This window comes from Myodes glareolus, chromosome 12 (assembly GCF_982192425.1).
Source record: "Myodes glareolus chromosome 12, mMyoGla1.1, whole genome shotgun sequence".
NCBI classification, from domain to species: Eukaryota; Metazoa; Chordata; class Mammalia; order Rodentia; family Cricetidae; genus Myodes; species Myodes glareolus.
This window is the reverse complement of record NC_142037.1, coordinates 19,097,556-19,112,652: the sequence shown is the minus strand read 5'-3', so window position 1 is coordinate 19,112,652 and position 15,097 is coordinate 19,097,556. Positions and strand designations below refer to the sequence as shown.

At 41.3% G+C, this 15,097-nt stretch overlaps 1 protein-coding gene across 3 annotated transcripts in view; it reads right to left on the bottom strand.

Annotated features, from left to right (window-relative positions):
- Positions 1-15,097, bottom strand: part of LOC148120170 (uncharacterized) — a 49,798-nt gene that overhangs the window by 8,737 nt on the left and 25,964 nt on the right. For all 3 annotated transcript variants that reach the window (XM_087912064.1, XM_087912063.1, XM_087912065.1), the window contains exons 11-13: positions 14,327-14,393; positions 13,716-13,748; positions 12,813-12,956 (exon numbers count right to left, since the gene is read on the bottom strand). In XM_087912064.1, the coding sequence (XP_087768190.1) occupies positions 12,813-12,956; positions 13,716-13,748; positions 14,327-14,393 (244 nt within the window). The remainder of the gene's footprint in view (positions 1-12,812; positions 12,957-13,715; positions 13,749-14,326; positions 14,394-15,097) is intronic.

Genomic DNA, 15,097 nt, shown 5'->3' with positions numbered 1-15,097 from the left:
GAGACTTCAACACATCTCTCTCACCAATGGACAGATAAATCAGACAGAAACTCAACAGAGAAATAAGAGAATTACTAGAGGTAATGAATCAAATGGACTTAACAGATATCTATAGAACATTCCACACAAATAGGAAAGAATATACCTTCTTCTCTGCAGCTCATGGAACCTTCTCGAAAATTGACTACATACTCGGTAACAAAGCAAACTTCCACAGATACAAAAAAATATTAGTAACCACCTGTGTCTTGTCAGATCACCATGGAATAAAGTTAGAATTCAGCAACAATTCGAACACCAGAAAGCCTACAAACTCATGGAAACTGAACAGTCAACTACTGAATCATCCCTGGGTCAAGGAAGAAATAAAGAAAGAAATTAAAGTCCTCCTTGAATTTAATGAAAATAAAGACACAACATACTCAAACCTATGGGACACAATGAAAGCAGTGCTAAGAGGAAAGTTCATAGCACTAAGTGCCCATTTAAAGAAAACGGAGAAAGCACACATTGGAGACTTAACAGCACACCTGAAAGCTCTGGAAAAAAAAGAAGCTGATTCACCCAGGAGGAGTAGAAGACTGGAAATAATCAAACTGAGGGCCGAAATCAACAAAATAGAAACATAGAAAACAATCCAAAGAATCAACGAAACAAAAAGTTGGTTCTTGGAGAAAATCAACAAGATTGACAAACCCCTAGCCAAACTAATCAAAAGGCAGAGAGAGAACACACAAATTAATAAGACCAGAAATGAAAAGGGGGACATAACAACAGACACAGAGGAAATTCAGAGAATCATCAGATCTTACTACGAAAGTTTATATGTCACAAAGTTGGAAAATGTTCAAGAAATGGATTGGTTTTTAGATAAATATCATTTACCAAAGTTAAATCAAGACCAGGTGAACAATCTAAATAGACCTGTTAGTCGCGAAGAATTAGAAGCTGTTATCAAAAACCTCCCGACCAAAAAAAGCCCAGGGCCAGATGGTTTCAATGCAGAATTCTACCAGAACTTCCAAGAAGAACTGATACCTATACTCCTTAAGGTATTCCACAATATAGAAACAGAAGAGTCATTGCCAAACTCTTTTTATGAAGCTACAGTTACCCTGATACCAAAACCACATAAAGACACAACTAAGAAAGAGAATTACAGGCCAATCTCACTCATGAACATTGACGCAAAAATTCTCAATAAAATCCTGGCAAACCGAATCCAAGAACACATTAGGAAAATTATCCATTATGATCAAGTAGGCTTCATCCCAGAGATGCAGGGCGGGTTCAACATATGCAAATCTATCAATGTAATCCATCATATAAATAAACTGAAAGAAAAAAACCATATGATCATTTCATTAGATGCTGAAAAAGCATTTGACAAAATTCAACATCCCTTTATGATAAAGGTGTTGAAGAGATTGGGGATACAAGGATCATACGTAAATATAATAAAAGCTATTTACAGCAAGCAGACAGCTAACATCAAATTGAATGGAGAGAAACTCAAAGCCATTCCTTTGAAATCAGGAACACGACAAGGCTGTCCACTCTCTCCATACCTCTTCAATATAGTGCTTGAAGTTCTAGCAATAGCAATACAACAACATAAGGGCATCAAGGGGATTCGAATGGGAAAGGAAGAAGTGAAACTCTCGTTATTTGAAGACGATATGATAGTATACATGAGCAACCCCAAAAACTCTACCAAAGAACTCCTACAGCTGATAAACACCTTTAGTAATGTGGCAGGATACAAAATCAACTCCAAAAAATTGGTTGCCCTCCTATACACAAAGGATAAAGAAGCAGAGAGGGAAATCAGAGAAACATCACCTTTCACGATAGCCACAAACAACATAAAATATCTTGGGATAACTCTAAACAAGGAAGTGAAAGACCTATTTGACAAGAACTTTAAGTCTTTGAAGAAAGAAATTGAGGAGGACACAAGAATATGGAAAGACCTCCCCTGTTCTTGGATTGGGAGAATCGACATAGTAAAAACGGCAATTCTACCAAGAGCAATCTATAGATTCAATGCAATCCCCATCAAAATCCCATCAAACTTCTTCACAGACCTTGAGAGAACAATAATCAAGTTTATATGGAAAAACAAAAATCCCAGGATAGCCAAAACAATCTTAGACAATAAAGGAACTTCTGGAGGCATTACCATCCCTGACTTCAAACTCTATTACAGAGCGACAGTATTGAAAACAGCTTGGTATTGGCGTAAGAACAGAGAAGTCGACCTATGGAATCGAATAGAAAACCCGGATATTAACCCACAAACCTATGAACACTTGATTATCGACAAGGGGGCTAAAGGTATACAATGGAAGAAGGAAAGCATCTTTAACAAATGGTGCTGGCATAACTGGATGTCAACCTGTAGAAGAATGAAAGTAGATCCATATCTATCACCATGCACAAAACTCAGGTCCAAATGGATTAAAGATCTCAACATTAATCTGACCACTTTGAACCAGATAGAAGAGAAAGTGGGAAGTAGTCTGCAAGATACAGGCACAGGAGGCCTCTTCCTAAGTAGGACCCCAGTAGCACAGACAATAAGAGCAACAATGAATAAATGGGACCTACTGAAACTGAGAAGTTTCTGTAAAGCAAAGGACCCCGTCAGTAAGACAAAAAGGCTACCTTCGGACTGGGAGAAGATCTTCACCAACGCTTCATCAGATAAAGGCCTGATCTCCAAAATATACAAAGAACTCAAGAAACTAGACACTAAAACTCTAATTAACCCAATTAAAAAATGGGGTGCAGATATGAACAGAGAATTCTCAACAGAAGAAGAACTTCGAATGGCCAAAAGACACTTAAGATCATGCTCAACCTCCTTAGTGATCAGGGAAATGCAAATCAAAACAACTATGAGATACCATTTTACACCGATCAGATTAGCTAAAGTCAAAAACACCAATGATAGCCTATGCTGGAGAGGATGTGGAGAGAGGGGAACTCTCATCCATTGTTGGTGGCAATGTAAAATTGTGCAGCCACTGTGGAAATCAGTGTGGCGGTTTCTCAGGAAACTGGGAGTCAACCTCCCTCAAGACCCAGCAATTCCACTCTTGGGAATATACCCAAGAGATGCCCTATCATACCACAAAAGCATTTGTTCAACTATGTTCATAGCAGCACTATTTGTAATAGCCAGAACCTGGAAACAACCTAGGTGCCCCTCAATAGAAGAATGGTTAAAAAAAGGTGTGGAACATATATATACATTAGAGTTTTACTCAGCGGTAAAAAACAATGACATCTTGAATTTTGCATGCAAATGGATGGACATAGAAAACGCTTTACTGAGTGAGGTAAGCCAGACCCAAAAAGAGGAATATGGTATGTATTTACTCATAAGTGGATTCTAGCCATAATTAAAGGTATTTGAGCCTATTATTCGTGATCCTAGAGAAGCTAGATAAGAAGGTGAACCTGAAGAAAATCATGTAGTTATCCTCCTGGAGATTGGAAATAGACAAGAGTGCCAGGTAACCTCGGGTGCATGGGGGGGGGGGAATTGTTGGAAGGGGAGAGGGTTAGAGGGAAGGGAGTAGGGGAGGAATGGGGAAAGCTCGGGGGACTGGGATGGGGGGAGGGAGGAAGGATGGATATGGGATCAGGGAAGTATATATCTCAACTAAGGGAGTCGTTTTAGGGTTTATAAGAGACTTGATTATAAAGGGGATCCCAGGTCCAAGGAGAAATCCCCAGATTGTTCTCTGGACAGAGGAGAGGGTGCCTGAACTGGCCTTGGCCCATAACCATACTGATGAATATTTTGCATATCACCATAGAACCTTCATCGGGCGATGGATGGAGATAGAGAAAGAGACCCACATTGGAACACTGGACTTAACTCCCTAGGTCCAAACGAGAAGCAGAAGGAAAGAGAACAAGAGCAAACCTTCATCTGCGATGGATGACGAAACAGAGGGAAACCCACATTGGAGCACGGGACTGAGGCCCCCAAGGTCCAAATGAGGAGCAGAAGGAGAAAGAACATGGAAAAGGAAATCAGGACCGCGAGGGGTGGGTTCACCCACTGATACAAGGGGACTGATTTAATGAGAGTTCACCAAGGCCAGTTGGACTGGGATTGAATGAGCACGTGATCCAACCAGATTCTCTGAAGGTGGCTGGATTCTCTGAATGTGGCTGACACGGGGTCTTTCTGAAAAGCCATTGACAATGACACTGGGATTTGTTTTCTCTGCATATACTGGTTTTTTGGGATCCAGTCTGTTTGGATACTCACCTTCCTGGACCTGGAGGGAGGGGGGAGGAACTTGAACTTCCCACAGGGCAGGAAACCCTGACTGCTCTTAGGGATGGAGAGGGAGGAGGAGAGGGAGTGGGGGGAGTGGGAGGGTGTTGGGAGGAGGGGCGGAAATGGAAACTTTTATAAATTAAACTTAAAAAAATTCTGTCATACCAATAAATATTTTTAAAAGATAGTAAAAAAATATTCATTCTGGGGACAGGAAAGATGGCTCTGTAGTTTATGACACTTGTTCCTCTTGCAGAGACCTGGACTTGATTACAGCACCCACACATAGGCTGATATCCCTCTAGAACACCAATTCCAGGGGATTGAATGTTGTCTTGGGTGTCTGTGGGCAGCACACACACACACAAGGTGAATGGAGAGAATGCATGCAAAATATTTATGCACATAAAATAAATCAGTTTAAAACATTGTATGTATGTTAGGTACACTCATGTTGACAGTTATGGCTCCAGGAGTCTTTATTATTTATTCTCTGTATTCTATGAGTCGTCTACAACTGTGATAAAAGTTATTCACTTTCTGATTTTTCTTTCCATGGTCTAATGTGTTATCACTTACCCCTTAGAAGAGGGATTCTCAACCTGTGAACCCATTTGGGGATCACAGGACCTTTTTACAGAGGTCATCTAAGGCCTTCTGAGAACACAGGATACCGACATCACGATTTGTCACATTAGAAAAATTACAGTTGACCGCGGGCCAGGTCAGTAGGTGAGTGCAAAGGGACTGGAGTCCCTTTGTTCCGATAGCCGGCCTGCAGCAAGCCAAGACTGCAGGCAGGGGCACCTCTGACCAGCGAGGGGCTCTGATCCTGTGGAGGGGTAAGTGTATTGTTCCTGACCGCCACACAAGGCCGGTTAGGGAACACACAATATTCCCACCACCCTTATCTCCCTGACTACTCCAGAGGGGCAGCTTCCCCAGCTAATCCCTCTCTCCTGCAACGCCATCCCAGCTTTCTGCCTGGAACCCATACCCTCCCCTCTCCTTTTTTCGGGGCTTAAATTCCTCCATCTCAGCCTGGGTGGGCACCGCGGACCAGGATAGGCGGTGAGTGCAAAGGGACTGGAGTCCCTTTGTTCTGAGAGCTGGCCTGCAGCAAGCTAAGACTGCAGGCAGGGGCACCTCTGACTAGCAAGGGGCTCTGATCCTGTGGAGGGGTAAGTGTATTGTTCCTGACCGCCACACAAGGCCGGTTAGGGAACACACAATATTCCTGCCATCCTTATCTCCCTGGCTACTTCAAAGGGGCAGCTTCCCCCAGCTAATCCCTCCCTTCTGCTACGCCATCCCAGCCTTCTGCCTGGAACCCATACCCTCCCCTCTCCTTTTTTGGGGGCTTAAATTCCTCCATCTCAGCCGGGGTGGGCACCGCGGACCAGGTCAGTAGGTGAGTGCAAAGGGACTGGAGTCCCTTTGTTCCGATAGCCGGCCTGCAGCAAGCCAAGACTGCAGGCAGGGGCACCTCTGACCAGCGAGGGGCTCTGATCCTGTGGAGGGGTAAGTGTATTGTTCCTGACCGCCACACAAGGCCGGTTAGGGAACACACAATATTCCCACCACCCTTATCTCCCTGACTACTCCAGAGGGGCAGCTTCCCCAGCTAATCCCTCTCTCCTGCAACGCCATCCCAGCTTTCTGCCTGGAACCCATACCCTCCTCTCTCCTTTTTTCGGGGCTTAAATTCCTCCATCGCAGCCTGGGTGGGCACCGCGGACCAGGTTAGGCGGTGAGTGCAAAGGGACTGGAGTCCCTTTGTTCTGAGAGCCGGCCTGCAGCAAGCTAAGACTGCAGGCAGGGGCACCTCTGACCAGCAAGGGGCTCTGATCCTGTGGAGGGGTAAGTGTATTGTTCCTGACTGCCACACAAGGCCGGTTAGGGAACACACAATATTCCCGCCACCCTTATCTCCCTGACTACTCCAAAGGGGCAGCTTCCCCCAGCTAATCCCTCTCTCCTGCTACGCCATCCCAGCTTTCTGCCTGGAACCCATACCCTCCCCTCTCCCTTTTTCGGGGCTTAAATTCCTCCATCTCAGCCGGGGTGGGCACCGCGGGACGTACAGGCGGTGAGTGCAAAGGGACGAAAATCCCTTTGTTCTAATAGCCTGCCTGCAGCAAGCTAAGGCTGCAGGCAAAGTGATTCCTGGATAGCAAGGGGCACTAATCCAGTAGCAAAAGACCCAGCGGAGGGAAGAGCCATTGGAGAGCATCTGAAGGAAGAGATGGGCAGGCGCCAAGGCAAGAATTCCTCCAACAATCTGAAAAACAACACGAAAACACCAAATCCCAGCGATCTTATGACAGAAGGACTTGAACACCCTATACCGGAAGAAGTGGAAAACAGTGTCATTATAAAAGCAATAGAGTCTCTTAAACAGGGTATGAATAACTCACTTAAAGAAATAGAAGAGAAATATAACAAAAAGATGGAAGAAATGAGTAAAGAAATGGAAGACAAATATAAGAAAAAGTTTGAAGAAATAAGTAAATTCGTAAATGATACCCTGGGAAACCAAAAAAAAACAATCAAACAGGTAATGGAATCAGTTCAAGAATTGAAAACTGAAATGGAGGCAGTGAAGAAAACACAAACCGAGGACCGGCAGGATATGGAAAATCTAGGTAAACAAACAGAGACTTCAGGAACAAGCATAACCAATAGAATACAAGAGATAGAAGAACGAATCTCAGATTATGAAGACACCATAGAGAAAATAAATGCCCTGACCAAAGAAAACAGCAAATCCAACAAATTCTCATCACAAAACATTCAGGAAATATGGGACATAATAAAAAAACCAAATCTAAGAATAATAGGAGTAGAAGAAGGAGAAGAATTGCAGACCAAAGGTCCAGAAAATATATTCAACAAAATTATAGAAGAAAACTTTCCCATCCTAAAGAGTGATATTCCTATGAAGGTGCAAGAAGCATACAGAACACCGAATAGACTGGATCAGAAAAAAACATCCCCTCGCCATATAATAATCAAAACACAAAGCATTCAGATTAAAGAAAGGATATTAAGAGCTGCAAAGGAAAAAGGTCAAGTAACCTATAAAGGTAAACCTATCAGACTTACACCAGACTTCTCTATAGAAACCATGAAAGCCAGAAGGTCCTGGATAGAGGTACTGCAGAAACTAAGGGACCATGGATGCAAGCCCAGATTAATATACCCAGCCAAGCTTTCATTCACTATCAACGGAGAAAACAAAATATTCCAGGATAAAAACAAATTTAAACAATACGTAACTACTAATCCAGCCTTACAGAGAATATTAGAAGGAAAATTACATCCCAAGGAATCCAACATTGCCAACACTGACTACAATAACTCAGACATCTAGCGACCCTTCACTAGCACAACTCAAAGAAGGAAAACACATACACTCTACTACCCAAAAAAAAAAAAATGACTCGAGTCAACAACCACTGGTCATTAATATCTCTTAATGTCAATGGACTCAATTCACCTATAAAGAGGCACAGACTTAGAGATTGGATATGAAAACAGGATCCAACATTCTGCTGTTTACAAGAAACACACCTCAACCACAAAGACAGACACCTACTCAGAGTAAAGGGTTGGGAAAAGGTTTTCCAAGCAAATGGACCTAAGAAACAAGCGGGTGTGGCCATTCTAATATCTAACAAAATCGACTTCAAACTAAAATCAATCAGAAGAGATGGAGATGGTCATTTCATACTCATAACAGGAACATCTCATCAGGAAGAAGTCTCAATCCTGAATATCTATGCCCCTAATATAAAGGCACCCACTTATGTAAAAGAAACTCTTCTAGAACTCAAGGCAGTCATCAAACCACACACGCTAATAGTAGGAGACTTCAACACTCCTCTCTCACCAATGGACAGGTCAATCAGACAGAAACCAAACAGAGAATTAAGAGATTTATTGGAGGTATTGAATCAAATGGACTTAACAGACATCTATAGAACACTCCACCCAAATAGGAAAGAATATACCTTCTTCTCTGCAGTTCATGGAACCTTCTCGAAGATTGACCACATACTCGGTAACAAAGCAAACTTCCACAGATACAAAAAAATATTAGTAACCACCTGTGTCTTGTCAGATCACCATGGATTAAAATTAGAATTCAACAACAATGCTAACCCCAGGAAGTCAACAAACTCATGGAAGTTGAACAGTCAACTACTAAATCACCCCTGGGTCAAGGACGAAATTATGAAAGAAATTAAAGACTTCCTTGAATTTAATGAAAACAAAGACACAACATACTCAAACCTATGGGACACTATGAAAGCAGTGCTAAGAGGAAAGTTCATAGCAATAGGTGCCCAAATAAAGAAAACGGAGAAAGCACACATTGGAGACCTAACAGCACACTTGAAAGCTCTAGAAAAAAAAGAAGCTGATTCACCCAGGAGGAGTAGAAGACTGGAAATAATCAAACTGAGGGCTGAAATCAACAAAATAGAAACACAGAAAACAATCCAAAGAATCAATGAATCAAAAAGCTGGTTCTTGGAGAAAATCAACAAGATTGACAAACCCCTATCCAAACTAATCAAACGGCAGAGAGAGAACATGCAAATTAATAAGATCAGAAATGAAAAGGGGGACATAACCACAGACACAGAGGAAATTCAGAGAATCATTAGATCTTACTACGAAAGTTTATATGCCACAAAGTTGGAAAATGTAAAAGAAATGGACATTTTTTTAGATAAGTACCATATACCAAAGTTGAACCAAGAACAGGTGAACAATCTAAATAGACCTGTTAGTCGCGAAGAATTAGAAGCTGTTATCAAAAATCTCCCTACCAAAAAAAGCCCAGGACCAGATGGTTTCAATGCAGAATTCTACCAGAACTTCCAGGAAGAGCTAATACCTATACTCCTTAACGTATTCCACAATATAGAAACAGAAGAGTCATTGCCTAACTCCTTTTATGAAGCTACAGTTACCCTAATACCAAAACCACACAAAGACACAACCAAGAAAGAGAATTACAGGCCAATCTCACTCATGAACATCGACGCGAAAATTCTCAATAAAATACTGGCAAACCGTGTCCAAGAGCACATTAGAAAAATTATCCATTATGATCAAGTCGGCTTCATTCCAGAGATGCAGGGCTGGTTCAACATTCGCAAATCTATCAATGTAATCCATCATATAAATAATCTGAAAGAAAAAAACCATATGATCATCTCACTAGATGCTGAAAAAGCATTTGACAAAATTCAACACCCATTTATGATAAAGGTGTTGGAGAGACTGGGGATACAAGGATCATACCTAAATATAATAAAAGCAATATACAGCAAGCCGACAGCTAACATCAAACTGAATGGAGAGAAACTCAAAGCCTTTCCACTAAAATCAGGAACGCGACAAGGCTGTCCACTCTCTCCATACCTTTTCAATATAGTGCTTGAAGTTCTAGCAATAGCAATAAGACAACATAAGGAGATCAAGGGAATTCGTATTGGAAAGGATGAAGTCAAACTTTCGTTATTTGCTGACGATATGATAGTTTACATAAGTGACCCCAAAAACTCTACCAAAGAACTCCTACAGCTGATAAACACGTTTAGTAACGTGGCAGGATACAAGATCAACTCCAAAAAATCAGTGGCCTTCCTATATACAAAGGATAAAGAAGCAGAGAGGGAAATCAGAGAAACATCACCTTTCATGATAGCCACAAATAGCATAAAATATCTTGGGGTTACTCTAACCAAGGAAGTGAAAGACCTATTTGACAAAAACTTTAAGTCTTTGAAGAAAGAAATTGAGGAGGATACCAGAAAATGGAAAGACCTCCCCTGCTCTTGGATTGGGAGAATCAACATAGTAAAAATGGCAATTCTACCAAAAGCAATCTATAGATTCAATGCAATCCCCATCAAAATCCCATCAAACTTTTTCACAGACCTTGAGAGAACAATAATCAAGTTTATATGGCAAAACAAAAAACCCAGGATAGCCAAAACAATCTTATACAATAAAGGAACTTCAGGAGGCATTACCATCCCTGACTTCAAACTCTATTATAGAGCTACAGTATTGAAAACAGCTTAGTATTGGCATAAGAACAGAGAAATCGACCTTTGGAATCGAATAGAAGACCCGGATATTAACCCACAAACCTATGAGCACCTAATTTTTGACAAGGGAGCTAAAGGTATACAATGGAAGAAGGAAAGCATCTTTAACAAATGGTGCTGGCATAACTGGATGTCAACCTGTAGAAGAATGAAAGTAGATCCATATCTATCACCATGCACAAAACTCAGGTCCAAATGGATTAAAGATCTCAACATTAATCTGACCACTTTGAACCAGATAGAAGAGAAAGTGGGAAGTAGTCTGCAAGATACAGGCACAGGAGGCCTCTTCCTAAGTAGGACCCCAGCAGCACAGACAATAAGAGAAACAATGAATAAATGGGATCTACTGAAACTGAGAAGCTTCTGTAAAGCAAAGGACACTGTCAGTAGGACAAAAAGGCTGCCTTCTGACTGGGAGAAGATCTTCACCAACCCCTCATCAGACAAAGGACTGATCTCCAAAATATACAAAGAACTCAAGAAACTAGGCACTAAATCTCTAATTAACCCAATTAAAAAATGGGGTACTGAACTTAACAGAGAATTCACAACAGATGAACTCCGAATGGCCAGAAGACACTTAAGGTCATGCTCAACCTCCTTAGCGATCAGGGAAATGCAAATCAAAACCACTTTGAGATACCATCTTACACCTGTCAGAATAGCTAAAGTCAAAAACACCAATGATAGCCTATGCTGGAGAGGATGTGGGGTGAGGGGAACACTCATCCATAGTTGGTGGGAATGCAAACTCGTGCAGCCACTGTGGAAATCAGTGTGGCGGTTTCTCAGGAAACTGGGAGTCAACCTCCCTCAGGACCCAGCAATTCCACTCTTGGGAATATACCCTAAAGATTCCCTAACATACTACAAAAGCATTTGTTCTACTATGTTCATAGCAGCACTATTTGTAATAGCCAGAACCTGGAAACAGCCTAGGTGCCCCTCAATAGAAGAATGGTTAAAAAAGGTGTGGAACATATACACATTAGAGTTTTACTCAGCGGTAAAAAACAATGACATCTTGAATTTTGCATGCAAATGGATGGAAATAGAAAACGCTTTACTGAGTGAGGTGAGCCAGACCCAAAAAGAGGAACACGGTATGTATTCACTCATTAGTGGATTCTAACCATAATTAAAGGTCTTTGAGCCTATTATTCGTGATCCTAGAGAAGCTAAATAAGAAGATGAACCTGATGAAGATTATTTACCTATCCACCAGGAGGTAGGAAATAGTCAAGAGTCCCAGGTAACCTCGGGTGCATGGGGGGGTGGGAGGGTTGATGGAAGGGGAGAGGGTTAGAGAGAAGGGAGTAGGGGAGGAATGGGGAAAGCTCGGTGGCCTGGGATGGGGGGGGGGAGGGAGGGAGGATGAATATGGGAGCAGGGAAGAATATATTTCAACTAAGGGAGTCATCTTAGGGTTTACAGGAGACTTGATTATATATGGGATCCCAGGTCCAAGGAGAGATCCCCCAGATTGTTCTCTGGACAGAGGAGAGGGTGCCTGAATCGGCCGTGGCCCATAACCATACTGATGTATATTTTGCTTGTCACCATAGATCCTTCATCTGGCGAAGGACGGGGATAAAGTCGGAGACCCACATTGGAGCACCGGACTGAGCCCCCCGAGGTCCAAATGAGGAACAGAAGGAGGAAGAACATGAAAAACGAAATCAGTACTGCGAGGGATGCTATCACCCACTGATACAATGGAACGGATCTAATGAGAGTTTACCAAGGCCAGTTGGACTGGGACTGAACGAGGAAGTGATCTTACCAGATTCTCGGAATTTGACCGGATTCTCTGAATGTGGCTGGCCTGAAGTCTTTCTGAAAAGCCATTGACTATGACACTGGGACCTGTTTCCTCTACATATACTGGATTTTGGGGATCAAGTCAGTTTGGACACTCACCTACTGGACCTGGAGGGAGGGGGGAGGAACTTGAACTTCCCACAGGGCAGGAAAACCTGACTGCCCTAAGGGTCGAAGAGGGAGGAGGAGAGGGAGTGGGGGGAGTGGGAGGGGGGTTGGGAAGAGGGGCGGAAATGGAAACTTTTATAATTTAATAAAATTTACTTTAAAAAAAAAGAAAAGAAAAATTACAGTTATGAGAGAGCAGCGAAAATTGTATTACGGTCAGGATCAGTGCATGAAGAACTGTGTCAAATGGTCACAGCATTAGAAATATTGAGAACTACTGCCTTAGAAGGTGACAAGCTAGCATGGGTATTCCCAGGAATGAGAGTTGAAGGAGGTGAAAGGTATGTTCAAGGATTTGTTTGTCTTCTCTGACATGATTTGCAACTTGGGAACACAAAGTCATCATTCTCCTCAGAAGCAAATATGTTACTTTTCAAATCAACAGGAATTACCATCAAGCACAAATTTTTTCGAGAGAACTCAGGCAGTGCCTCTCCTGGGGAACTTAAGTCCATCACTGATTTACTTAGCTCTGCTTGCTCCCTCTTTTTCCTTGCGGCGATCTTCTTGGAATACAACATTTGTTTCTGTATGATCTGCAATAAAAAGACAGGAGATCAATTTTCCTGGTTTGATTGGGAAATGAACTCTTGATTTGGGGTGCACAATTTCAAAACTACTTTATTCCTTACCAGGACAGGGTGTTGAAACATGAAAAGTAGAAACTATTACTTAAAAGTGAAATATCTTCTACTCTGTTTAGCTATTTATAAATTATTAAGATATCATCTATAATTAAAAAATATTTTTGCTAGCTAGATATAAAAAATCATGAACTGAGAAATTTGGCCTTTCCCTGTGACTGAAACTAAACTGAACTCACTATATTTTAAAAGTTGTGAATCTTATATGATTATTAATTTTAATACCCCTCTTTCATCAGTACTTTTCTATGTTTGGGAGGCAAAATGCGTATTATTTTCCACTTATAAATAAACTCTCACTACTAGTGTCCTCCATACCATAGTATCTGTGAAACTGCTTTATAGAAACCCATTTTTTCTGCTGAGTCCCATTCAAAAGTCATTAGTATTCAACTTCTGATTCACACAAGGCTCCAGGTTACAAACAGGATCCCTAACCTTCAGCAGCTCACAGTGATGAGGTCACTTTACTATGAACACATTAATGTCTAATTATAACCCTAAAATATTAAATGTGGGAACGTGATACAAAGAATCAGAGTGTATGTTATTGTCAAATGCACAGCAAATATCCAGAAATCAAAAGGTTATGATATGGTAATTGAATCTTAACATCTACAATTGCTGGCTAATTGGGGAAAAAATACTTACTGTGTACCTGGAGGAAGAGTTTTGAATATCCTCCTAGTGGAATCAAATAGAAAACACACTGCAATCTCTTCATAATGTAAACTTGGTTGAACAGATTACAAATAGCTAAATTTCCACAATGTCTTGCTAGTGTTAATACAGAGGCAAAGAGACAAACAGAGGAGATGCTCTTCTATGTGATCCTGAAATAAGAATATCCAAGGGAAGAGAAAACCTACTGCAATTATGCTGAGAGAAAAGGTACCTGGGTGATGCCTGGACTACTTTAATAACTGGACCCTTTAAAATGTATTCAGATGTATTACCACAGTTGTTTTCAAAATCAGTGTAATGTGTATTTATTTCTGCAAACCGTCCTTGGTCAAGCACAAGGCACCTTCTATTACATGAGAACTGCTTGCAATCTTCCACTTTCTGTGTTTCCAGTTCATTCTCTTATTGGGTCATTGCTATCTGCAAGGACTTACTGCTCACTGGAATTTATAGAAAGGATGGCTCACTGATACCAAACACTTTTCTCTGACCAAATTGCCATATAAAACTGTGATAGGTAGACTACTGCTGCATTTTAACAAAATTCATAAGAAAACAAATTTCACAAAGAATTTTACCTTAATAACAGAGGTACTGGTTTTGTCCTCTGTTGAAGATGCTGGAACATGAGTCTTTCCAGAGAGCCTTTAGAATAAAAACATGCAGTGAGGGGTGAGTTTGGTCCTTAGGGCATCTCTGTTGAAAGATTTATTATCTGTGTACTAAGTAACATTTTTGCATTTATGTAACATTCAACGTTGACCCCGTTTTAAAAAGTTTTTGCTTTTGCAGTTTCAACTTGTCTCAATCTATGTAACATTTAGTGAAGACTCACTCATAGTTCTATTTAAAAATAAAAATGTAAAAAGCCAGTGGTTTGGGAGATGGCTCAGTCAATAAGAAAGTTTGCTACCAACACAGATCAACCTGAGTTTGAATCCTCAGCATCCACATAAAAAACTGGGCATGGACACATGCATGTAACCCCAGTATTGTGGATGGAAGAGATGGGCTACCATTTGGGCTTGTTGGCTGCCAGACCAGCTCCATCGTCAGTCAGAGATCTTATGTCAAGTGTGTAAGTTAGAGAATGATACAAGATACCAATGTCCTCCTCTTTCCTTCATGTCTGCACAGAGAAATATGCAAAGCATGCAACACACACACACACACATGCAACACACACATACACACACACACACACACACACACACACACACACACACACACATCCAAACACATAAGGGGGGAGAATGGTGGATTTTGCACACACTTGTTCTGATGGTTGCAGTAACTGATTGTTATGAGCACTGAATGCTCCCATTTCATTTGTTCCCCTAAACCTAAAG